Source organism: Podarcis cretensis (assembly GCF_951804945.1).
Source record: "Podarcis cretensis genome assembly, chromosome: 4".
NCBI classification, from domain to species: domain Eukaryota; kingdom Metazoa; phylum Chordata; class Lepidosauria; order Squamata; family Lacertidae; genus Podarcis; species Podarcis cretensis.
In genome coordinates this window covers 33,971,678-33,998,615 of record NC_137173.1, presented here as the reverse complement: position 1 = coordinate 33,998,615, position 26,938 = coordinate 33,971,678, and the positions used below count along the sequence as shown (strand labels likewise).

General features: G+C 41.7%; 2 protein-coding genes across 2 annotated transcripts in view; one reads left to right on the top strand and one right to left on the bottom strand.

Moving 5' to 3' along the window:
• Positions 1-24,266, bottom strand: part of F5 (coagulation factor V) — a 40,278-nt gene extending 16,012 nt beyond the window's left edge. Inside the window, exons 1-14 of the mRNA XM_079973254.1 lie at positions 23,901-24,266; positions 20,631-20,722; positions 16,386-16,508; positions 14,855-15,067; positions 14,307-14,450; positions 13,980-14,201; positions 11,827-11,992; positions 10,309-10,486; positions 9,634-9,736; positions 7,993-8,204; positions 6,730-6,880; positions 5,397-5,609; positions 2,617-4,594; positions 1,005-1,164 (exon numbers count right to left, since the gene is read on the bottom strand). Coding sequence (XP_079829380.1) covers positions 1,005-1,164; positions 2,617-4,594; positions 5,397-5,609; positions 6,730-6,880; positions 7,993-8,204; positions 9,634-9,736; positions 10,309-10,486; positions 11,827-11,992; positions 13,980-14,201; positions 14,307-14,450; positions 14,855-15,067; positions 16,386-16,508; positions 20,631-20,722; positions 23,901-24,073 — 4,128 coding nt within the window. The 5' untranslated portion in view covers positions 24,074-24,266. The remainder of the gene's footprint in view (positions 1-1,004; positions 1,165-2,616; positions 4,595-5,396; positions 5,610-6,729; positions 6,881-7,992; positions 8,205-9,633; positions 9,737-10,308; positions 10,487-11,826; positions 11,993-13,979; positions 14,202-14,306; positions 14,451-14,854; positions 15,068-16,385; positions 16,509-20,630; positions 20,723-23,900) is intronic.
• The window catches only part of SLC35A5 (solute carrier family 35 member A5), a 340,246-nt gene that overhangs the window by 279,412 nt on the left and 33,896 nt on the right, over positions 1-26,938 (top strand). The gene's annotated exons all lie outside the window — the stretch shown is intronic.

Genomic DNA, 26,938 nt, shown 5'->3' with positions numbered 1-26,938 from the left:
TAACAAGCTCAGTTCTCCAAGCGTTGATACTCATGTAGTCAAAATCCACACCAAAGAATATCAGCAGGCTTGGAGGTAAGTCTTGAAGTTTGCTGAAGTTAAAAAAAAATTAGAAAAGAATCTAGGAGGGACCCCCCACACACACACACACCCCAAAAAAGCCACCAGTCCAATGAGGATTGGACATGCTCAGTAGCCATTGAATGCTAAGTGTCTGTTGGAGGGAAATGGAAAACTGGGAGGAGAGAATGGAACCCTGAAAGAAGACATGGCTGGCTGATTTGAATCATTTTGCTATCTGTTTTGATTTTAAAATGGCAGCATAGATCTAAAATAAATAAATACACGGGCACTGAAAAGGAACACATTACACTGCTGCATTTTGTTGCAGGTCAGTTTGTAGTGCATGAATTTCATTGCTGTCGGTGGAAGTTTCCTTCAACCACGTTTCATACTTTCAAGAGCTGGGGGTAATGAGAAGGAAAGGAAACTCATTTCGCCTTTGCTTTCTGCAGTGGAAAATCTCATAGGAGACAGAAGACTAAGAAACCCTTATGAGTTATACATGTAAATGGACTACAGCAGGGGCAAGAAACCTGTGGTTCTCCAGTTACGGCTAGACTCCAAAAGCCATTCATCCCTGACTATTGGCCATACTGACTGGGGCTGATGGAAGTCAAACAAAATCTGGGAGGCATATCACATATCCCCCCCCCCATGCTATAAGAAGTTCATGCAATATTGTTGCATTCAGGGCACATTGCCGAGTATTGTTCAGGCTGCATTCAAAAGGATTCAGATTTGTTATATACATTTATGCTTCTATTTTCATTAGTAATGCCCATTCCTGAATTCAGCCACAAAAAGACACATGGTCTTTTAGGGAATTTATTTATTTATTTTAACACACCCAAACCAAAATGAAATCCATTTTTTTATTTTGAAGTTATTAAAAAGGGGGGGAAATGCCCCCAATTATTCAAAGACTGGGAACATGAACTTACTTGGATGACATCATCCACCTCAGCTCTAATGACAGGACCCAGGATGCCAAGGTGTTCCTCATATTCCCCTCCAGCTTCAGGTGTCCTAAAAGTATCGTCTTGATAACTTCGGAAAATCACTTTTTTGTACCCTGTCCTGGCTGGGCCACTTTTCACTGTACTGAGGACATGGAAGGATTGAGATGAGAAGACTGTAAATAAACAATAACTTTTTTGTGGGTAAATTTTTAATATCAGTAAGCACTTGGAGACTGAGAAATGGTGAAGCCACTGTAGAATCAAAGCAAAAGGGCATCTATTTCGGCTCTGTGACTCTGGCCCAATCTGCTCTGTACATTTAAAGGTATATCACACCACTTTAAAGAGTCATGGCTTCCCCCAAAGAATCATGGGAACTGTAGTTTGTTAAGAATGCTGAGCATTGTTAGGTGAACATATTCCTCTCACAGAGATATAATTGTCAGATTGCTTTAACAGTAAATTCCTGTTGCTAGGGAACTTTGATCATTGTAGCTCACAGGGCCCTTCTGTCTAGACAGGATGAGATTTACCCAACTCCTTCTTTGTTGCCGTTGTAGGCAGAAACTAAAAATCATGTTTCTTTGAATGAGTACTGCTGTTGTTTTTAACTTGATTGCTTTTTTTTTTAAGATAGTGTGGCTTACATGAACATTTTTCCTAAGTGACACGACGTTTTTGTTTTTAACTGCATTGTACATTTTGGATGTGAAATGTTCTACAAACAGCAGAGTGGGATAAAAATATTAAACATTAACTGATTTAATATAACTAAGCAAACATGGTTGCATTTGCTCGTCTGCTTAGAGGCGCTCAGTGTAGTTCCTGAAACAGCCCCACAGAAGTATCTTGTGCTTTAAAGAAAGAAAATAAAGAGACTGGATTGTGCCCAGTGCTGCTGTTCTGCTTCTGCAACATACTTCTGCTTGTGCAATGAATCTTTCCCCTCCTCTCCCCTGCAGCCCCTCATGCACCCTCAAAATCTGCTCTTTGCATTGTTCATAGTCCGGAGGTAACGCTTAGCTATGTCATCTGGGTTACGTGTTGAAGGGTTGAATCCTGAACAGATTTTGAGGACATATAAGGAGCAAGAAGGGAAAGTCCCCTTGCATGAGCGGAACTCTACGCATGACAAAGTGGTACAACCCATTATCCCCTAATGAATAAATTAAAAAAGAATAGTTTCCTAGATTTGTGGGCTTAACCACCTGATTCTGATGATCAAGAAGTACCCAAAATCGATCAGTCCTGATGGAGTGTGTGTGGACTGTTGATGAGTTGTTGCTTTACGGTTATATTATTTATTGCTCTTTTCATCATGTGTTGCTTTATATTGTAAGCCACTTTGGACAACCATTTGCCCAGAAACAAATGGCCTTATTTATTTATTTATTTATTTATTTATTTATTTAAAATGAAAACAGCCGATTAATAAAGACTGACGTATTCTAAAAGGTATTAAGCTGCAAATCTAAACACAATTACCAAGGGGGGATTTGCATCTGAGTAGACATGTATAGGATTGCACTGCTTAGCGCGTCGCACTAAAGCCAGCAAGATGGAATTGGGTCAGAGAGAAATAATTCATCCAAACCTTTTTCTTGGTCCCGCATAATCCCAGAGAACCTCTTCGGTTGCAATGTAGTATCTCCTTATGTTTGCATTGTTCATAGTCCGGAGGTAACGCTTAGCTATGTCATCTGGGTTACGTGCTGTATAACTGTCAAGTCGGGGGTCTCTTATATACGGGTTGTGATAGTGTACTGTCTCATATTCATAAGAGCCACTGATGCTGTCGTCATAGACTGTGCTGTCTATGTCATATTCCATATATTCCCCATCGTCGCCTATAAAACCTAATTTGACCTCTGGTTTATCCTCTTTTGGTGTCAAAGTATCATACACCTCATTTGGCAGCATGGTATGGTTGCGTTCAATGGAGGCTTGGTTGCTGCCAAATCCTCCTGGTGACATTAGAGGTTTGGAAGTTCTCGGTGCTAAGACTCTTGGCTTTCTTTTCTTTCGCCGAGCCTTCTGGAAAGTTCCAGGTGTACTGACGGTACAATTCTCCTTTCTCTTTTCATTCAAAGCTTCCTGCTTGTTATTGTTATTCATTTCTAATTGGCCTAACTCAAGCTGGGAGTCAGCTTTGTATGTCTCCTGCTTTCTCTTGCTAGGGAACATGGTATTTTCTGGATACAAGGTGACATTTCTGGAGCTGTTCTGTAGTTTATTGTCAACAGGTTTGGTGAGGTCTGTTTCTGTATCGTAAATCACCTTCTCAGAAACAATATTCCATTCAGAAGCCATCTTTTTGGGAGGACACTTTGGCCTCTGCTGAGGTGAGTCCTTCAAATTCTCTGTGGGCTTTGGGATGGGAGTAGAAGCAAAGTTGTCTAACATACCATCAGAAGTCAAATCATCATATTGTTGATCTTCCAACAACTCTTGTTCAGAACCATTGTTTTCCACTGTCTCTGCTACAGCCAAAGGTAAATTTGTTGAAAGCATGGAAAACTCAGTATTTGTTTCCTCTTCATCCTCATAATCATAAAGATAATGTGAAAGGTGACTGGCATCTAAGCTGGAAGCAGTTTCTGCACTGGGAATGGGAATAAATGGAGTATCTGAAGTGGTGTTGTCTATAGCAGAAAGATTTCTTTTTTGTTGTACATGAAACAGCAGGGCATGCATCTCTTTCAGGGCAAATAATATTGCCTCTGTTAGACCTTGCCTTTCCCTCTTTTCATGCCATGTATCCTTTTCACTTTCATTATCTTCTTGCTCCTTCTCTGTAGAAGGTCCATGCGAAGTAGGGTTACTTTTTCCTTGTTCAGATGACAGGTTTCTAACCACTGCAGTCATATCTGCAATTAATGTGTCTTTTGCCAAAGACGTGTAATTAGGATGGAGAGAGTCAAGTGCAGCTGTATTCGGAGCAATACTTGGACTTTTCAGCACGTCATCACCACGTGAACTACGGTTACTTTTGCCTTGTTCAGAGGACCAGTTTCTAACCGCTACAGCAATATTTGCAATCAAAGTATCGTTTGCCAAAGATGTGTAATTAGGATGGAGGGAGTCAAGTGCAGCTGTATTCGAAGCACTGCTTGGACTTTCCAACACTTTATCACCATGTGAAGTATCACTGTTATTTTTGAACAACAGATGTGAGTTCAGTGTTACATTACCATCAGTCTTATTGCGGGTGCTGTCAATTTCTTCTTGTATGGCAAGAGCAGTGATATTCAGCTTTTCTTCTTCTTCAGCAATCGATCCATTACGATGTGATCGAAGTCCGAGCATCAAAGCATACATATCTTGTTCTAAGTCATCTTCAGTTTGATCTTCATAGTTATCAGGGACATTTTCATTTATCATGCTTCTGTCCGCTTTCTCCTCCTTGAGTGCTGCTGTGTCACTTTTCTCAGATGAAAATGTGACGAGTGCATAATCTGAAGCGTCATCATAACTTTCTGTGTAATCAACATCATCACAAGTGGCATCTCTAAACCGAAGTCTCATTCCATTGCTCATCTCATAGGAACCCCATGATGATAAAAGCCAGGTTCCTGCAAATTCAGAATAATGTGCATTATTCATACTACTTGTACAGTTACAGTTTGCCTTTCTCAGACACCTGAATGTAAATTCTGTGGCTCACAAATGGTGGTAAAGGATTCAAACCAAACCTTAACCTCATTACAATATTGCAGAACCAGAGAACTCTATTACAAATATATATATATATTATTTTTTTTTGCAATATGTTGTCTCCCACCAAGACAGGGATGAGGAACCTGTGGACCTCCAAATTTTGTTGGACTACAACTCCTGAGCTACAGAGAGGCCCATCTAATAAAGTATCAAGGCTTTGTGTTACAACAGCTAAGCGAGTTCAGCAGCAAAGTGAGAAACCCAGGGCATACTACGCTGCCCCTCGTTTCCTTGACCCAAACAAAATGTAAGTTTCTAATAAAGTAACTCAGTAAACCACAAAACAGTTAGGCAGGTAGAAAGCCAGCAGGGGTGGAGGTGTCCTTGGTCCAATGAGCTCCTGGCTCTCTGGGAACAATTTTGTTCCATTGAGGCCAAGGCCAAGGTGGCTGACCTGGAAAATCTGAGAGAGGCAGAAAGGTGGGTGGATGAGGCCTTTGAGGGATTTTGCGGTTTTGTTCCACTCCCAATAGCTCCACTAATGTCAGGGAGAATGCCACTCTTGGGGAAAGGAGACTATCACTCTAAAGAAAAGGGAAACAATCTGAATAATACGAATTCCTGGAAACGGCAGGCGGGGAGAGTGCTGCTGTGCTCAGCCTCCCATGGGCATCTGATTGGCCACTGTAAGAACAGGATTTATAGGTTGCTACTAACCAACGTTGTCCATGGTCACTGTAGCCGATTCACCACTCATTGGGAAAAGATGCAAGATATCTTGATGTTTTCCTCTGTTCAGGAAAGTATGGCCAGAAAGATGCACCGGCACTATCTCATCCTGTGTGCCAACACTGGTGAGGTGCCATTTAATAATATTAGCCTGACAAAATCCAAGGATATCTGTTCTATCAGATGCATAGCCATTGATCGCTAAAATAAAAACAACAACAACAATATAACAAAGAATATATAACTTTACCAGGAGCATATCAAATTTCCAGATTTGATGGACATTATAACAGGAATGAAACAGACACCTGTAGGAACTGTTCTACATGTTACACATAATGACATAGCAGAAATTTGGGCTCTACCACTTTTGACTGCATGGGAAGATCTTATCATTTAATTGTATTTTGTTTAATGTTCTCAGGCATAAAAAAGCTCCCTGTATCTAATAACTAACTCATCAAGGGGAAGATTACATTAACTTGGGCTAAGTTACTTCATGCAGGGAGCTTTTTTTTTGCACAGGGCGAGCATTCAAAAATATGATGGCTCATTTGTAGTGTAAACATTTATAATTAACATAAAGGTAAAGGTAAAGGTACCCCTGCCCGTACGGGCCAGTCTTGACAAACTCTAGGGTTATGCGCTCATCTCACTCTAGAGGCCGGGAGCCAGCGCTGTCCGCAGACACTTCCGGGTCACGTGGCCAGCGTGACAAGCTGCATCTGGTGAGCCAGCGCAGCACACGGAACGCCGTTTACCTTCCCGCTAGTAAGCGGTCCCTATTTATCTACTTGCACCCAAGGGTGTTTTCGAACTGCTAGGTTGGCAGGCGCTGGGACCGAGCGACGGGAGCGCACCCTGCCGCGGGGATTCGAACCGCCGACCTTTCGATTGGCAAGTCCTAGGCACTGAGGCTTTAACCCACAGCGCCACCCGCGTCCTCATAATTAACATAGGTTTTAAAAATAGACCTGCATGTGACAGAGGCTGCAGATTGTGGCAGAAAGTCCCGGGCTGGCCCTGCCCCAGACATTTGATCAAAGCAATCCGATAACAAGCTCAAAACAATATGATCCCTCTTCTCAAGTGGTGCAATGTTGAATTTTGCCGCCTTAGTCTATCACTTTATTTCTATGTAACTTGTAGCATTGTATTGGTGTAGTGTAGTGAATGCCATCAAACAGTCAAGCATTATGGAAACAGCATGTTATTCTTCCATTAAACAAAAAACAAAAAAACACCCACATAATTTTATTTCACGCTACTGAAGTGGAGTTCTCACATGCTTAGTGAAATGCTGGGTCAGGTTTCTACTCACTGTGCATGACATTGGACTTGTAAAATCTGGGGTCATCTCTCTTAACAGTGGAGGGATTGCTGCAGAATCTCTTGATATTGTCCTCCAAATACCAGCTCTTGTTTTCATCAAAGACGGCAAAGAGTGATTGCTGCTCATCGTCAGCCTTATTCTGGAAAGCATTAAGACATGCCATCATTTCTGATCGCATACCAGAGCCCTCTGCACTCCATTCTGACTTATAAAACAATGAATCTCAAACCTGGACAGGCTGGACAGGCTAGACAATTATGGTGATTCCTTTCCTACCTGAATGATCAATCCAGTGGCATGGTCTCCTGTAGTATTTAATATCTACATTAAGTTGCTTAGACAATTCATTCAGAGAGGCAGATGTTATCAGTGTATATTCATAATATAAGAGATCAATTTTTATTTCTCTCAGTTTCTCACCTTTCCAATCTTTAGTTTGGTTTATCCCATTTCTGCATATATTTGCATGAAAATTCATAGGCATTTTGTGCATATTTCTCCTAATAGGCACATTTGTATGCAATTTAGCCTAGCATAAGTATTTTTCCAAGTGTAACAGAATGCATTTTAGCATTGTTTTCACTAATATATACATTTTTGAACCCCTTTTTTTGGTTGGAGAGCTGCATGGCATAATTTGAAGAAGTGCAAATTTTGAAGAAGAGCTGTGTTTCATTTCATATATTGATTCAGGAAGGGCAAACTTGATAGTTTCCCATTAAAATGCAAACCTAATCAATTTCTCCCCTTCGCTAGAAGACACTCAGCCCTACTTTGACTATTGATCAGATTCAATGAAACCAGTATTTGGGTTCAGTAATGGAGTGGTAGAGCACAAATAAACTAAAACTCATTCCAGATAAATTGTTCATCCGACCAGGGAGGTAGGGTTCAACCTGGTCTGAATGGGGTCAAATTCCTCTTGAAGATCTAGGTTCATTGTTTGAGAGTTCTGCTGGATTCAGTGGTTTCTATGGCATAAAGTGCCTTTCATTAGCTCAGGTTATGGCACCTTTCTAGGCAGCCTGGCCACTGTTATCCATGCCCTTATCTGGTTCAAAATCCTGTTTCCCACTCACACCCATGCCTAGAAAGTCAGGGACAAGCAGAAAACCTCTCAGAAGCAGGCTTTCCAGGAACAGAACAAGCAAAGTGTGGATGAGCCCTTGAAGGCATACTGCCTCAGAACCTTGAGATAGCAGCGTTACGGCTGCCGTCTTTTCTCTCTCAGTTTGCAATACTTGACAGTACCTGTGTTCCTTTCACGTCGAGTGCCTTGCGTTTGCAAACCAGAAGTGGTCCAATAAGTCCTGAGGCGATATCCCTTGTTATATCAACAGCACTATGATAAAATCTGGTGAGACACTGAGGATCTTCGCTTGTGGGTTCATCTGTGTCGAGTACAGTCCAACGATATGTGTAAATTTCCCCTGGTTGGACTAGTTTACCCTCAGTGCTGTTCTCTGGATGGAATAAGGACATAAATGGAGTAAGGTGATAAGAGCAGAAGCAAATGGCAGTTACCCTGTACAGTATGTAAACACTGCCTGCAGACCCATTTCAGACACTCAGGTTCTGTGCTCTTTCCTGCTACACCTGAAACACATCTCTTTTTCTGGAGTAAGGTGTGAATTCACATATTGTATGACTTTTATTCTGACATGCAGAAGGAGAAAGAAGCAGAGTGGAAACCATCAGGATCTCTCTCCTATGCCTCTCCCATTGGACTATTGTGCTTACATCACTTCCTTAATCAGGGAATCCCCACCCATAAGAAGAGCCTACTGGATCTGGCTAATGGCCCATCTCATCTAGCGTCCTGTTCTCACAGTGGCCAACCAGACGCCCATGGGAAGCCTTCAAGCAGGATCTCTGAGCACAACAACCCTTAACACCTACAAGCAATCTTCTTATAACAGAAAAGAGCTGGGGCATCTCAGAAGTCCAGTTGAAGCAAAATTAATTCTGTTGCAATAATTCTGCCGCCATTTATCATGGAAATAGGAGGCATCTCAATACGTTTTTTTTTTTTCTGCTTCTGTATATGGAATGGGGAGGGCAGGGAGGCTTGTCTTGCCCTTTGCCTCAAGCAGAAAAACATAGAATACACAGTTCTGTCCTTCAGCAGAGGAGAATGGCGGAGGGGTGTGAGGCCAGGGAAGAATGGCCAGGAGGTTGCTGCCACTGCCCTACCCCAGCATCTGTTATATGAGGTGGCCACTTCCCTCTGTGTCATGATGGGGCCAGCTCTGTCCTTAATTAGCCAGTTAATTTCTTCAGCTTTCCATTCCTATTTGAAGTACCCTTGGATGTGGGTGGTGCTGTGGGTTAAACCACAGAGCCTAGGGCTTGCCGATCAGAAGGTCGGCGGTTCTAATCCACGCAACGGCGTGAGCTCCCGTTGCTCGGTCCCTGTCCTGCCAACCTAACAGTTTGGAAGCACACAGTGCAAGTAGATAAATAGGTACCGCTCCAGCGGGAAGGTAAACGGCGTTTCTGTGCATTGCTCTGGTTCGCCAGAAGCGGCTTAGTCATGCTGGCCACATGACCCGGAAGCTGTACGCCGGCTCCCTCAGCCAGTAAAGCAAGATGAGCACCGCAACCCCAGAGTCGGTCACGACTGGGCCTAATGGTCAGGGGTCCCTTTACCTTTACCTTGGATGCTACTGACTTTACAGTTAGCTTTGAAACCCTTTAAAAAGGAATGGCCTTAATTTTCTTTCTTTTTTAAAAAAGCTTTTTGAAAATGACAACAGGAACACCTCTATCAACTGAACTGCTAGGGAAGCTATTACATTCATTTGTGTGTGTGTGTGTGTGTGTGTGTGTGTGTGTATTAGCCACCATAAGAAAGATAGGAGGAAATCTAGGCAGAAGTAATGAATAACCAACCTTTGGCACCAGAAGGATAAACAACTCCTTCAGCATCCTTTGAAAGTGTAACTCCATGCACATAAATACTGTAGGGTCGGCTGGCCATGTTTTTGAATACAATCTGTTTAAAATGTAGGTGGAGAATATGCGTTCAGTATGGCAACAATGCTTTATAAAAGACGTTTGCAATAATAGTAGTAGAAGCTGAAGCAATAACAATAATAATAGGTTTTTTTAAAAAAATAAAAAGATACTCTTCTACTAACTGTACCCAGAGGGATGTACAGGATAACCATAAAACCAACTGGAGGAATGCAACTAATAAATAATTTCTAGAAGCAACTGTATGTGCAGGATAAATTATTTGGTTAATAAGACTCACGGAGGAACATTTTTTATGCATAGGGTTGTCATCAACACAGAACTGCATAGGAGAGACAGTGGGTTGGGTCCAGCCTAAATTAGTGGCACTTAAGCTCCACTGAAATCATTGTGAAAAGTTGGTCATGACTAAGTTAAGACCCATAGATTTCAACAGGACCCAAGTACAATTAGTTTCAGTTGGATGCAACTCAATATAAATACAGATGTTAAATTTTGGATAGTCAAAATGCATATGGTGTAAGTCCTATGCGTGAATTAAATAAAATGAAATTTTAGATTCTGTCCTTATACCTGTTGTTCAGTATTTACCTTTATGTTATCTCTGACCTCAGCGCTGATAAGAGGCCCCAGAATTCCATGTTGTTTGGCCCTTGTATTGTCTATGCGTTTGGTGAAGCTGGCATCTTTATATCGTCTGAATATGGCCTTTTTATACTTCTTGCCAATGTGATTGGAAAATGCTTCCAGATACTGAGTTTTATATTTCCTTTAAAATTGGGAAAATAATTGGGAAAGAAGATCTGTAAATGGGAAGATAGGCATCTATTTCTTTTGAGAGTACATCTATGTGGGTGGAAATGTTTATTTAGAAAAATCTACATTAACACAAATGATTATATGCATTGTAGCAACCCAACGAAACCCCAGTAAAAAGGCAGGAATAAGTAGAGCAATGAAAGGGTTCTTCTGCATGTGTTACCAAACTGCTATTTTCACATTATATTTGAGCTTTCAAATAACATAAAAACCACCTCTGGATATATGGTAGCACCATTTTGGTATTATTTCCAGAAAGAAATCTTTTTGCAAATAACACCAAAATGACTGCTGAACTTGCTGTATATTCTGCTATATTTCTGGAAATGGCTTTTATATCCTGTGAAAGCTCAGGCACAATGCAGCAATTAACAGTCAGTGAAGCATAAGGAGAATAGAATAAACTGTCACGTGAATGCAGCCTTGGTCATGTTCCTTAATTTCAGGGGATCAATTCAGAGTAAAACTATGTTAAATACCACTAAAGATGTTTTGGCCCATTTCGTTGCATTGCAAGAATCTTTTGCCCAATGTGAGGCTCGAATCCATGACCCTGAGGTCAAGAGTCTCATGCTATACCGATGGAGCTATATCCGCAGTGGTCTGATACTGATTCAAGTTAAATAGAAGCTATTTATTGACCAAGTTTCCCACAGAACTGCCATTGCTGCTCCAATTTCCCCTCAAGCTATCTCACAAACTAGTTCTCTCAACATCACCAAGGAGATGAATTGTGGTAGAACCAGAGCATTTAAAATTAACCAAGCAGATTAGAATTTAAGTGTTCTAAGGTCTTATCTGCTCTGTACATTTAATGCATACTTTAAGCCAGTGCAATTTTTCTAGGAAAAAAGAGGTACTGGAACTCACTATGAATGCCTCCATTATTCTCCTATATTAGCAATATAGGAGAGGTGCCAGAACGGAGTTCAGGTGAGTTCCGGTTGGAGAAAAAACATTGCTTTAAACAGTCACGGCTTCCCCCCAAAGAATCCTTAAAAGTGCCATTTGTTAAGGGTATTAAGAGTTGTTAGGAGGCCTCTATTCCCCTCACAGAGCTACAATTCCCAGTTTCCTGGGAAGAGGGACCACCCTGGGAATTGTAGCTCTGTGAGGGAAACAGTAAAACAACTCTCAGCACACTTAAACAAATTACATTTCCTGGGATTCTTTGGGATTGTTTAAAGTGGTGTGAGACTGTTTTAAATCTTTCGTTTGGATGGAGCCTAAGAATTGAGAACCTTATCCAGTCTATACACACCCCTCAACCAACATATTCTATCACGTTACCTATCAACACTGTCAGGAATTTCCGGAGCATAATCCCAGATTACTTCTTCAGCAGCGATGTAAAAGTCCCAGTCCTTAATCATCCGTATTTCTTTATAGGATAATTGTCTCGTTAAAGTGTCTGGATTTCCACAGTCTTCTATGTTGAGGTAACCATGCATTCCAGCTGGAAAGACAGATCATGACCGTTAGTTGTAAAGGAACGTGCATGCCCAAGGGATTTTCTTGTTTCCCTTCAGCCAAACCAGGTGGAAGTTAAAGATTTTATTATATATGTATTTTACTAGAGACCTCTGAAAGATGTACATTTGTCTCCTGCTGCGATCAAAATCTCCACCACTTTAGCCAGCAAAAAGAATCTATGAGCCATTCATTACTCTCTTAAGGTATAAATAACAAAGCCATGTTAATGCATCTTGAAACACACAGCAGTATGTGGAATCCATTTGTGCCCTTGCATCCATAGAAGAGGAGTTTGGATTTGATATCCCGCCTTTCACTCCCTTTAAGGAGTCTCAAAGCAGCTAACATTCTCCTTTCCCTTCCTCCCCCACAACAAACACTCTGTGAGGTGAGTGGGGCTGAGAGACTTCAGAGAAGTGTGACTGGCCCAAGGTCACCCAGCAGCTGCATGTGGAGGAGCAGAGACGCGAACCCGGTTCCCCAGATTACGAGTCTACTGCTCTTAACCACTGCACCACACTGGCTCATAGGTATATGATACAGTGGTTACCCTACACTAACAGAAGGCAGGGTGAGATTTTCATCAATTCCTCCTCCCTTCTGGGGCCCCACCTTCCCCAGAACAGGTTGGGGGATTTTCCAGAATAGTGTGGGAGGTGGCATGGGAGGTTGCAGGGGAAGGGGGGAATCTGTGGACATTGCCTCCCCTTTTCTTCCTTTAGCAGAGGACTCCGCTAGATCAAAACCTCTTCTGCAAATGGGAAGACTCTTTCCATTCAAGGAACGGCACAATTCAATACTGCCTTGTTTGTTTTGGAGTGTGACAGAGCCTTTTGGAGACCTGACTTATGCTCATGATTCACAATGCCATACTTTTAACAAAATTAAACAATGTCTTTATAGGGACAGGCTTGGGTTTTCTTCAGGATGCTAAATAAATCCATGCAGCTTCTTCCTACTAACAGCTGTACAGGTGCAAAAATTATTTTGAGAGTATGTCTTTACAAGTGATAGTTCTGCATAGTTAGTAACAACTAAGATAACTAAACAAAGCATTTTCACTGGCTTAATATAGGTTTTAATCAACTAAATGTACATAAATGAGCATATTATGATAATCTCAATGTAAATGCATTGTTGAGACACTGAAGACAGCAGAAGATAACTTTAAGAAACAAAAACTACCGCTTATTGTTAAAAGAAAAAGACGTCTCTTGATATTTTATTTTTTCATTCCCTATTACAGGCACATCAGAACCAAATTGGTCACAACAAATAAAGAAGTTGCTCTTGGCTCACAGCTTCACCTACTTAAATATTTCCTCATGAGTTAAAAGCAGCCTCCATTGGCTAATCTAGTAAAACTTTGCTTTATTAATCTAGTGACTAAACTGATAAAGGTTTAGGCTTATCCATAGGCATTTGTACTTAACCAATGAAACAAAAAAACATTTGTACTGTCTTCTTACTGAGTTAGTGAGTTAGTGACTGAGTGAGTGAGTGAGTGAGTGAGTTAGTATGAAGGGTCAGCTTAACTAACAACACATCCAAGGGTTTAAAGCAAATCACATGACTATCTGGACAGATGGTGGTGGCCACTGAAAATCACTGCATGTACAGGGTGAGTCTTTTAAAAGAGGCCCTATGGAACATGTGTACCCTGTATCCACAGGGCCTCTTTTAAAGGACTCACCCTGTATTTCAGTGGTGAGCCAATCGTGGACAAAGGACACTTCACTACCCCCCGCTAACAAAATACAATTGTAGTTACAGGTGTCTTGTTATTCTGTAGTCAACATATGCAAACAGCAGTTCTAATTTATGCCAGATTGTTTTCCTAGCCCCCACCTACATCACCACAAGTGCTGCTACAATTAAGATGATTTTGCATGTTTTGTACAACTGCTATATGAGAGAAGGTAATGAAGGCTGCAGTTGCACCAATGCCTGCTGAAGAAAGATCTCCTTGCCTTGCAGATGCTTTTCAACAAGGGACGATATGAGCCACTTTCCTGTCTTGCTTACAGACATCTTTGCTGTTGCTGATGCTCCTGCGACAAGGTTGATCGTTGACATTTTATAGTGGTTTCGCTCCAAGGTTTGCCCATTGAAATGGACCGAGAAGATCTCAGGTGCAGAACTCATCCCTATCAAATGCCAACTAATGCGATGGTAAGCACAGGCTTGTACATCTGAAACGCAAAAGAAGAGCAGTTGGAAACTTTTGTTTCAAAATCACTGTACCGTAATGGCAGTCAGTCAAGCAAATCCATCTAGGTTAACAGGATATACAGTACCTGGCAGTGTTCCATTAGCGTAGCCATTAATGGTGTACATGAGGGAAGATCCTTTTTGCCAACTTTTGCTTTCATCAAACACAGCAAACATCAGCACATATTCCCTGTCAAAAAATTTCTGTGTTCCATTTTCATGCAGGCTTCCTAGAAGAAGAAGAGGCTGTCACAGACATTGGGGTGGGAGGGGGGGACAAAGTGTTTTATCAAATAAGACATAGACAATGAAGGACCCCTAGGAAGCTGCCCATCAAGTTCATTACTGTTGACACTGATTGACAGCAGCTCTCTAGGGTTTCTCTCCCAGCATAGGCACCAACTCTATGGGGCTGAGGACACCTTACCCAGACCAAAATATGAGGGGACAGGGCTGAGTCTTGAAGAGCTGGGCCTGCTAGAAGAGACATTATTCCTGTCAAAAGGGCCTAGTTTGTCAGAGGCCAAGGAGCTGAGGCAGATGATAAACAGGAATGCATGTGTGGGAAGAAGGGACATTACAGATAATCCCCAAGAAACACTTGCTGGTTTCTTCAACCTAAATGTTTTATTACCGTTTTTACATATTAGCAGGGCACCGATAAGGCCAGAATTGAAGTCTTGCACCATGTTTTCATGTGAGTAGTAGGCATAGGTGAGGCAAGGAGGATCAGCCTCCCGTGGTCCAGTTCCTGCAGTGGCCTTCCACACGTATTTATAACTTTTTCCAGGAGGCACAGCATCATCCAGTTTTTCGATAGGCAATGTCTTATCGGAATATGAGGAACCTTCAGTGGCAGGGAAGCAAGGATTCACCATGTATTACTCATACATAATAATACCAACAGTGCCCTTATGAAGCAATGAATAAATAAATGTACATGCACCCACCTATCCATATACATGCTGAGTCTAATGTCCTCTTTATACCAGGAATGGAGAACCTGTGTCTTTTCAGATGCTGTTAAACTGTAATTTCCATCACTCCCTGCCCATGGCCATGCGAGCTGGGAGTGATGGGAGTTGCAGTCCAATAAAATCTGGAGGGTCACAGGTTCCTCCAATCTATCCACCTTTATTATACAGCCCTGCCTGGGGACAGTACATGCACATACGGTACAGGAGAACAGGTACTTATTCCCAGATAGCTCTACATAGGCCCATGCACACGCGGTGGGGGTGGGGGAGGTGCAGCTGGGTACACTTGCCCTGGGCCTTGGAGGGTTAAGCCAGCTGGAAGGGAGGGCACCAGAGGCCTGCTGGACTTGGCTGTCATACCAAGAACACCCCGTGCTTCCCAGTCATTTGGGGACAAGCTCTGCAGGGGCCTGCCACTATTTGCTATTGCTGTGCAAACTGAAACTTGCCAGCTTGTTTCAGTTTACCATTCTCCTCTACCATTGTATATCGAGGGCTCTTTTGCAGAAATTACTTGGAAGAACATATTTCCATTTACTTATGCAAATGGCATATGGATATTCCTTCTCAGCTCATTCTAGAAGAATTAGTTCTATTTAATATGCCACTATTTAAATATTAAAGGCATGACAATATATTTCTGGGGGTCAGGTACACCAATTTGATATCATTATCCCTTGCAATTTAAACAACAACTTGTGTCCGTCACTGGCTGATGCCTAGTACAAAATACAGGAGGGCACAGATCTAACATTCCTCGTGAAGCCCAACAAAATATATCTCATTGTTTAAAATGTTGAAATTTTTGCACTTGCAGTTTACCCCTAAGCCAGGTTAAAGTATATCCACTTCTACTTTTCCTTCTAAGAGCTGGGGATCTGATCAAAATCTGAGGCAGACCTTAGCTTTTCTGATGTTGTTATATAGTTTAGTCACTAGGTGGCATTTGACTTCATTATATCTGAGTGGACAGGCTGAAGCTTCTTGTTATGGATTTGCTCTTGTTTAAAAGAAATAACAATGTTCTCGTCTAGCTTCCTGACTGGTGTGTCCTTTAAGTTTTCCATTACAGTCATATTTCCACTAATGGGAGCTCTGGTTGGCTGGTCCTGATGGCTGACGAAGCCCGGAATATGAAAGGATCGTCACCGAGATATCTGGCAACACAGTCACATTACCAACACTTACCTTCTGAATGTTTGCTGTACGCTATGCCTTGTGGGTGAATACTCAGTGGTTTATTAGCCAGGTTCTTAAAATGAATGACAAGTGTATCTCCCACTTCAGCACGTAGTGTTGGCCCCAGAAGCCCTACCAAAATGATAATATTTTTTTAAATAGAGAAAGAGAAATCCCGAAAATACAAAACATGGAAAAAGAGACTTGTGTTTTGACTGAGAGACAAACTTGCACACACAAGTGGCTACTAGAATGCACCATCATTCCTTAGGGCAGGAATGTTATTATTTGTTAACACACACCAACCTTCCTCCAATAAATTTAGAACAGCAATTGAGTTTTATGCTCGCTTGTGACATAAGAAGGAGAAGATGATAGCTATGCTTATACAGGCAACTCCCCATCTTCCTGGTGGTTTCATTCCAAGGCACCGCACGTTTAATTGAAATTGCTTATATTTAATTGAAATTGCTTATATTGGGAAACAGTGTTAGAAACTGAGACATGAAAGCTAGGAGCTAAATGGCACCTTAAACCTAGGTTATGGGTACTAAAACGGAAAGTCTAGGTGCAGATTTTTTAATAAAAAGAATACAAAGCTGAAAAATGAATGAACCACAACTAAAATATTATGTTCATTTTTCACATGGTCTGGTCCTTCCCCTGTCCAGCCCCCTAATATTCTTAAGAGGGTCTCTTCTCCAGTCTTCAGAGAGAGGCTGCAAATGGGGAGGCAGAAAAGGGTCCTCTTTTCCTTCCCCTCTGCTATTTCAGTCTGAAATCTTAGGTGCAGTACTGCGCCCAGAGCTCAGAAACTGCTCACGCTAATGAAATTCACTGTCACAGAAATGCACCTAGAACAATGGGCATTTCACTGTTGGGAACACCATTGAAAAAGCCTGCAAACACCATCTAAACCTCTGGAAACCATTGGAAAACCCTTAAAAACAAAAACAAAAATCCACCAAACTCCACCACAATTGCTGCCTCCAAACCTCCTTGCTCAAATTCCAACTCTCCACAGGCCTCAACAGCCAGTGCAAGGGCTCCTAGGATTGTGCTTGCAAAAGCTTGTGGAATTGCTAGACGCCATTTCTGCTGTTTTTGCTCTCTTTTAGGGTCATTTTTGAGCGGCACAGGTGGGGAGGGTGAGCAGAACAAGAGGGCAGGGAGGATGAGCAGTGCAGGTGGAGGTATGGCAGTGGTGGCAGAGGGCCGAGGCAGCCTGGGCAGGCAAGGGAGGTGGCGGGCATGCAGCCACAGCATGGTGGAGGGGTCCCAGATTTTGGTTAGTAAAAGTTGGAGGGTATGGTTTTGATGACTCCATTTTCTTTTGAGCCTATGGCCTAGCTAAATTTAAAATGCCTGTGCCTAAATTTTGCTATACAGTGGTACCTCGGGTAAAGAACTTAATTCGTTCTGGAGGTCCGTTCTTAACCTGAAACTGTTCTTAACCTGAAGCATCACTTTAGCTAATGGAGCCTCCTGCTGCTGCTGCCGTGCCGCCGGAGCACAATTTCTGTTCTCATCCTGAAGCAAAGTTCTTAACCTGAGGTACTATTTCTGGGTTAGTGGAGTCTGTAACCTGAAGCATCTGCAACCTGAAGCATCTGTAACCCAAGGTACCACTGTATAGAACTGAGCTTTCCAAACGGTTCATATCGGTGACACGTTTTTTAGACATGCATCATTTCGCGACACAGTAATTCAGTTTTGCATCATTTGGTGACACAGTAATTTAGTTTTACTATCAAACCGGAGGTTAAACTAATTCCTTCGTGTGGCACGCTTACACATTGAGGCCGACACACTAACGTGTCACAACACACAGTTTGGAAAGCTCTGGTATAGAACAAGTATTTGCTACTTATGCAGCTGAAACTCATTCCAGAACACTTAAAAGAATAAGCTGGTAGAATCATTGTGACCGCTGTATGCATGAAAAGAGAATTGGCTAAGCGTGGCAATTCTGCTTAATCTTGAATTGTTTTGCAGGTAGATGTAGGAAGATATTGGGAGACATTTAATGAATAGGGAAATTAATCAACGTCTTAATAAAGAAAGACACTGAAAAATGATTATATGTAATCACATGGTATTATGGTGAGGGATGATCTGAAGAGTTAATATTCTAATGAATATGGCCAGGCAGGGGGCTGAGCCTTCCAGTGCAATTCTCCCCACCCCACCCCACCCTACCAACACATTGAAGGAATGCCCGAAAAACCTAGTCACTTAAAAACAAGGAAAATGGCATACAAAACAGAGGTACAAGCAACTAACAATATTAGACCACTCTGTCAGCGTGGTAGAAAACTTTGTATTAGGGCTCCGTACACATTACTGACTTGACACACAGCTTGGTTGTTATTTTTCTCAATTCAGATTGAGACTGGGGGGCGAGGAGCATCAAAACACAGTATTTCATAAGAAATGACAGAATAGACACAGGAAAGATTGATTCTGACTAATGCTATGTGTACACCGCTTCCCACACCAGCAGTGGGAGCATACATGTGCAGAGCAAATGGGTGGGTGTACACTGTCTTATTTATTGTTAGAAACTACAATAATGACCTGTTGGCATTGGTTCTGTTTTATCATATCAAGCCAACCGCTAGGAAGAGAAGGCACACTGGCATGCAACAGGGTGCCATGTTTTGCAAGACCCTTTCTCCCACTGAAACAGCACTGTATGAATCTGTAGTTTCAGTGGGAAATGATATGCAAAACCCACCTTGTAAACTCATTCTTTTTTCCTATATGTTTCAGTGGGATGAAGCAAATACCCACACACTCCACTATACAGTACCTCGGGTTAAGAACTTAATTCATTCTGGAGGTCCATTCTTAACCTGAAACTGTTCTTAAGCTGAGGTACCACTTTAGCTAATGGAGTCTCCTGCTGCCGCCGCGCCGCCACCACATGATTTCTGTTCTCATCTTGAAGCAAAGTTCTTAACCCGAGGTACTATTTCTGGGTTAGCGAAGTCTGTAACCTGAAGCGTCTGTAACCCGAGGTACCACTGTACTTATTTATCATTAAAATTTGTAGAAGAGTTTGTGTGTCATGCAGGAAATTCTGGAACAATGTGGAAGTGAAAGAAGGAAGCCACAACTCAGTCTTTGTGGCAACGTGCAAAATAACATTGAAAGGAACAACAGCTAGGCATCCTTTGTATATTTTGAGTCAGCGATACAACACTAGTTACTGAAATGATTAGTCACTTTCTAGTTAGCTGTTCTGCATAAGTGCATTTTTGGTATCTGGGGTCATGAATGGGACAATGGAAACTATCTAATTATCTGTGCAAGGAGAAGAACAGAGTAATTTGGAAAAAAATGACTACTGACCATCTCCTGGCCATGCTCCTTCTCACTGCTGTTGCTACCTGTTCACTTGCCTTCTGCAAGCAGGTGGCCTGGGATATGAAAGAGCAGCAGGATCCACCTACCTCTACCTCTAAAACTTAGAAAAAGAATGTGGAGTATTTCCAGGCTGAGGGCCACATTCTTCATGGACAAGTTTCTAGGGGCCGTATGCCAGTATTGGGTGTTGCCAGGGGCAAAAGGTGGGCAGGGTCATAGCAGATGTGACTCATGCCTTGAACACTAGGCTGCATTCCAGCCAGGCAAAAGTCAGAAGTTTCTATAATGTGCCCCCGCCTCCAGCCAGCTAAGTAAGGAGCAGCTGAGTCAAGCATTCAAAGAGGGTAGAGTAGACCCATAGGAAGGAAGAGGAGAGGCAGCAGACCCAAAGCCCTACTGGGTTCATGTTGGCCAGGTGGGAGGGTGATTCTCTAGGTTTTTTGTTATTCATTTTGGGGCTACTCTTTTATTTTATTTTTTAACCTCCCCATTTGTCCCAGATCAGTGTGCCAACTCCAGGGCAGATGTACTCTCCCCACCCACGCTGTTTTGGGGCCATGTCTAGGGAATAAGAGGACTTTGGCTTCTAAACCTCCCTTGACCCACCCCACCACCAGAGTACCAGTGGCTGAGTGGCAAGGATAGTAGTGGTTTCTCTGCAAATAGGATGTCCCGCCTCTGTCTGCAGACCTGCCTTACTGCAGGCCGAGGAGGGAAATCTACTTTATCCTCTAACCTCAGGAACATCCATTGGATTGTGACCTAAATGGGTAAATAAACTTGTAGTGGTTTAAAATGTTGTTAATTTGGATTCATGACAGCAGAGAGATTATACCATGCTGTGAAAATTTCACCAGCAATATCTGAAAATCATGCCATGTTTACCTGATAGAGCATTTCTTGGTTTTTCTTTTTTGAAATCTGCTTCATACTCGCTGTAGATAATCTTCTTAAATAGATGATCTGATTTTGGTAATCTGAAATAGAAGAGTCTTAAAACTATCACAGGAAATAGCTTCCGTGTGGAATATACGTATAAGAACTCTATGCTGTAAAATACATTATGCAAGTTAAGCACAGTTGCAGAAATCAACATGTGTACCAAACACATTTTGTGTTCTCAGCAGAGCCACCTGCTGAAACAAAGACAGGAAACAGGGCCTTTTCTGTAAAGGCACCCCATCTCTGGAATTTTTTCTCCCAAAAAGTATGCCTGGCACCATTCTCATTTTCTTTTTGGCACCACGTGAGCACTTTTTTCTTCTTCCTCTGGTCTTTTAAAAATGTGTGAAGAGATTTTACATGGGCATTTTACACTACATTTTTTTAAAAAATGTGGTTTTCAGTAATATACATTTCAATAACTTTACATTCATTTTAACATTTCAAAACTCGACTTCCTTATTCCTCTTTCTGTGGTTCCTTAAATTTATATTTATCATTTGCTGCATATTCTAAATTAACTTAACTTATTCTTTTATTCATCTACTTTAATTATTTACTCTTATGGAACTGCAGGTTATTACAATAACCCTGCCAATGTCCATATCTGTTTACAATTTATTTGTACATATTCAATAAACCATTTCAATTTTTTATAAAAAAATTGTCTTCTTGATTTCTTATTTTTCTGGTAAGTTTCGCCATTTCTGTATAGTCCATGAGTTTTTGTATCAAATCTTCTTTTGTCAGGACTTCTTCTTTCCATTTTTGGGCAAATAACATTCTTGCCACTATAGTTGTATACATGAATAAATTTCTATACTGTTTCAGTAGTTCTGCCCCTATAATTTCCAGAAGGAAACTTCCGGTTTGTTTTTTTAACGGATGTTATTATAAACATTGTTTTCAATTCATTATATATCATTTCCCAGTAAGCTTTAACCTTACTGCAAGACGTATGATAGAAAGTACCTTCTTTCTCTTTGCATTTCCAACACTTATTCATTTTTGATTTATACATTTTTGCCAGTTTACTTGGTCTTAGATACCATCCATATAACATTTTCATACAGTTTTCTCTTAAACCATAGCATGCTGTAAATTTTATACAGTCATACCTTGGGTTACGAACGCTGCGGGTTGTGCGTTTTCAGGTTGTGGACGCGCCGAATGGGTTACTTCCAGGTTTCGGCGCATGCGTGCAAAATGACATCACACGCATGCACAGAATTGCGTCACGCGCATGCACAGACACGGCGCTTCAGGCTGCGAACGCTGCGGGTTGCGAACGTGCCTCCCACACGGATCACGTTCGCAACCCGAGGTATGACTGCATCTGTATTCCATAATTATTCCTATGCTTCCATAACTATATTATAACCAATATCTGTTGCCCAATTTTACACTACATTGTTTTGCTGTGCTTTATTGCAATTTTGAAGTTATTAGTTTATTGTTAACTGAAGAGTGGCCAATAAAACCACTAAATAAACTATAAGGTTATTTTTCAGAATTTACTATATCCTAATCTATTCCAACTCTGTGTTAGGGCCGGCTTGAATGGAATAAGCCTCAGAGATGTACACAAAAGCAAGAATGTGTGGAGGATTAATAGGAGCAAATCAGGAAGGCAGGTATATGTGCTTCATTAGAAGCTTTACTGAGACCCTTCAAATTCCTCAGCCTTTATAAAAAGCTGCCACAACACACTCAGATTTAACATTGCTCTCTGTTTCGAAAGAAAAGCTGAGATTTTTAAAGAAGACAGAACATGCAGACAGCCCCACTGGAGCAGGCCAAGAACCCATCTAGTCCTGTTCTCACAGTGCCCAATGGCAGAACCTGCCTCACAGATTCAACACTACTGAGTGCATTTTTTCAACTAGTCATTCAAGAGTGAGCCCAGAATGTGTGGGCGTTCCATAGGTGCATCCGAGTGCGTATGACATTCTGGCTCAGGACATTAGTCCAAAAGGCAAGTTACAATGGTAAGTGACTGATCTGTGGGTTTAGCCTACAAGACAAAGATTTGAGAATGTGAGGCTGCAAATATTTTTAAGGAGGCTATGGGCCTATCCAAGGTGGGGCGGAAGCGGCAGCTGCCCACCCTAGATCAAGTAAAACAATAGAAATAACTAACTGACCAATCACATCAGTTCTGACCCCCCCATAAAAGTCCTGCCCCCTACCAAGTCCTGCATCCCCTTAACAAAAATCCTGGATACACCCATGAAGGAAGCCAGGACAAAAAATAAAAATAAAAATCTCCACCTGCCTAAGAAGCTAGCAGAGCATCATTTCTTATTCTCAAGGTATGGGAATGTCTTGTGACATTTTTACATAAAAAGTTAAAAGGTGCCCTTGAGGCTCTCTCTTTCCTTTTGTTGGCATATAAGCGTGAGCAAGTGATCAAATGGACATTCTCACCAGCACAGGATTATATTTGCATTGCAAACCAGTCTAAGGCTGAAATTAGATAGGACAGCAGACGTGATGACCTGCACATCTCCTCTCTTTCTCCCTGTTTAATAGGTAGTACTGTATTTCCGATATGGCACACAGAAATTATGAACATGCACAGTCAAAACCATAAACTACCAAAACTTTTAGAAGACATCTGAAGGCAGCCCTGTTTAGGGAAGCTTTTAATGTTTAATAGGTTACTATACTTTAGTGTTCTGTTTGGAAGCTGCCCAAAGTGGCTGGCGAAACCCAGCCAGATGGGCGGGGTATAAATAAATTATTATTATTATTATTATTATTATTATTATTATTATTAAGCTACTTAAAACCAAACAAGAAAATACATCACAAAGTCCAAGAACAACATTTTAACAACTCAGGCTGCAGCTGGAAGTGACGTTGCAAGTCTGAATCTTCTCTTGCTTACAAGGAAACAACTTCCTTGCACTTAACAAACTAGTATATCAGAAAGAAACCTCATGTGAGCAAATTTCATTATGCTATGTGGTAAAAAGTGAATAAGCAACAAAATGCTGAAAGCCAACAATAGATAGATGAAAATAATAATGAGTAACACTAGCAGAAAATCTATCCAAAAATCACGGCAATTTAGAAGTCACACCATTGGAAGCAAGTTAAAACTAACATTTATCTTGGTTAACCTAGAAGCCCATTCTTCAGGGGTGGGGAAACCTCACCTTCCCATTACACCCAACTACACCCCCAAATAAGCTACACACATTTAGTTACCTGGACAGGTCTTCTGCCTGGGAACTGTAGCTCCAGTTAGCGACCTGAGCCACTATATAGTGCTCTCGGACCTGAGCTGCTTCCGCATTAGGATTCTCCAGACCTGGCCAGCCTATGCCCAGCAGCATTAAGAGAAGATGTTTGTAGGCAAGGGCCATGGCACCAGTTCCCATTGATGCAGATTTGTTGAGAGACACATGAGGTACAGGCCGTACTTTTAGTGCTGCAGATTGCAACTTCCCCAGGAAAATACTTTCGCTGTGGCTGGTGTTGCAAGGGATACTGGCATTCGTGACGCCTAGGTCATTGCTCTTTTCCTCCTCCTCCGCCTCTCTCTCATTGCTGAAAGGATTGTAGTCAAGATAAGCAGCTGCTGAATTTGCCTTGTTCTTCCCCTCTTCCTCCTCCACAAGCACCTTCTCCTCCAAGGAACAAATTGCAAGGAAGCAGATTCCACTCCACACGGAGGAGCATGTGGTTTATTTGTGCTGTAGCCCACTAGGGCAGGAGCATATTGGGGTGGTAGCAAGAGATTCAGGACATGATAGCAGGCTATCCAGTCATGTGGAGAACACCTGGGAAATCTTTGGCCAATAGTAGCCTGAGGTTGGCCAATTTGGGGAGGAGGGAAGAGCACTACTCTATTCTTAAAACTGCGGTCTGAAGGCGAGAACACCATTTTACTACATCAATACTAGTTATTTCATTATTCTGTTTATATCCCGCCTTTCTCCTGGTGCAGAACCCAAGGCAGCGCACAACATAGATTAAAGCAGATAGAACTAAAAATCCATGATAAATATTTTCCAGACACTGTCTCAATAACCAGTTAGTAGTCAAAGGCCTGCTAGAAGAGTAGGGGCCTGTGGAACGTGAGTATCTCACTCTTTCTTCAAAGAGCTGAAGGAATAACAAGGCAACATGCCTGGTTGTTCCCTCATTTTCTCCTCACAACAAATCTATGGAGTAAACCAGGCTGAATCGATGGGCATAAGGTCATCCAACCCACAAGCTTCATGGCTAAGCAAGGTTTGAACTTGGGTCTCCCCAACCCTAGTCTCCCACTCTAACCCTGTGGTAGTTAATATGGAACCCTCCAGATTTGGGAACTACAATTCCCTTCTGCACCAGCCACCATGGTCAGCGATGATGGGACCTTCTCAGTAGTGGTGCCCTCCTTGTGGAATACTCTCCCATCAGATGTCTAGGAGATAAAGAACAACAGAACAACACTACTTGTAGAATACATCTGAAGGCAGCCTTGTATCAGGGAGTTTGACTTTTATTATGTTTTTATATGTTCTGGAAGCCGCCCAGAGTGGCTGGGGAAACCCAGCCAGATGGGTGGGGTATAAATGATAAAATTATGAAATAAAACATTATTATTATTATTATTATTATTATTATTATTATTATTAAGCCCACCTGTATTAAAGGGTAGGAAACCACACACACAATATACACAGGTATGTTGGAGCTCAGAGCCCATTGGGCCACTAACCCAGCCCAGAGTTGCTGAACTTTATAGTGTTAAATCTATGAAGCAACTTATACTATTTTGTAGGTGGAACAACACAACTTGAAAACTTTGTCTTATCGGCTTGTATTCGGTCAGAACACCAACATCTAGTGTACTAAATGCGGTGATTTAAGACTCCAGCTGACTTGAGACATTGGGAAACTGGTATCAGTGGGCCTTACTCCCACGTAACGGTGTGTGTGGCTATGGTGTTTTATCTAGGCAGCCAGGGCTGCTCCGCATGTCAAGATCTTTTTGCACCAGGTCAGTAAGGATTTGCTTTTTAAAATCCTCCTATATACACAGAACTCCCTGTGCGCCTTTTGGACTGTATCTGTAGGTTTCCCACTCTGTGTCAAATAACTGGGCTCAAATAAGTGTTGCTTACTTTTTATAATACATGGAAGATGGATATACCTCTGGAGGTTCTGGACTCTCCTTCCTTGGAGGTTTCTAAGATGAGGTTGGATGGCCATCTGTCATGGATGCTTTAGCAGAGTTCCCTACATTGCAGGGGGTTGGACTAGATGATCCTTGGGGTCCCTTCCAACTCTATGATTCTAAGTTTTTTTCTGCCTCAACAATATTTTATTATGTTTCTATGATTTTATGTAATTGTATTTTGTATAAATTATAAAAAAGGTTGGGAAACACTGATCCAGAGTATCAATTTTTAGAGACCTAAATTCTCAAGTGCTGTTGGAGCTAGCCTGGGCACATATTTGTGACAACAGGACTTTTAGCATCGTAGCCAGAGTAAACATTACTAGATGAACCATCTTGTTCTTTTTTGCTCCGAGGTCAGCTTAAAAATGGAAAAGACAGCCATGCAATGCTTTTCTAATGGTGCTCAGAAAATAAGTCCAGACCATGTATGCAGTGAGCACAGAAGTGTTATTTTATTTCTTCTCCCTAGTTCGCAAACAGAGGGAAGTTAATATTTACCAGCAGCAAACAATCAGGTCCTTTTGGGGGAATGCGTGTGGGAGACTGGGACTTGGCAGGTTGCCTCCAGAGGATTCTGAACTGGGGACAGCAAACCAATCACTGCCATCATTTTCTATGTCACAGAAAAAGAAGCCATGTTTACCTCTGGGTTTTGCTATCATTTTATAACTTCTGTATTACAATAATGAGATTAGCGCCATAGGAACCTGTAAAATAGTCCTTGGGTTGTTTTTTCCTGAAGTGGGAGAGGCAATTAAAACACGTGCTGAGATTTAAGAAAGCAGAGTTTTGGAAAACAAGCTGTTGCTAGAAAAGGGAAGGGGCAAGTGATTTTACCTATTTAATAGCAGTATACTGAATAGAATGATGGTCGTGATCTGCAGATTTCATTGTTACCCCCACTCCATGTCCAGAACACAAAAGAGCCTGTCGAAATCTTTGGGTTGTGTTGTATTTCCATTTGACTTGCAAAAGGTTGCATTAAAAAACATGCATTTCTGTTCCCATTGTTATTGCTGTAAAAGAGATTATTAAAATGTTCAAAAACAGATTAGAAGCAGCTTGTAAGCAT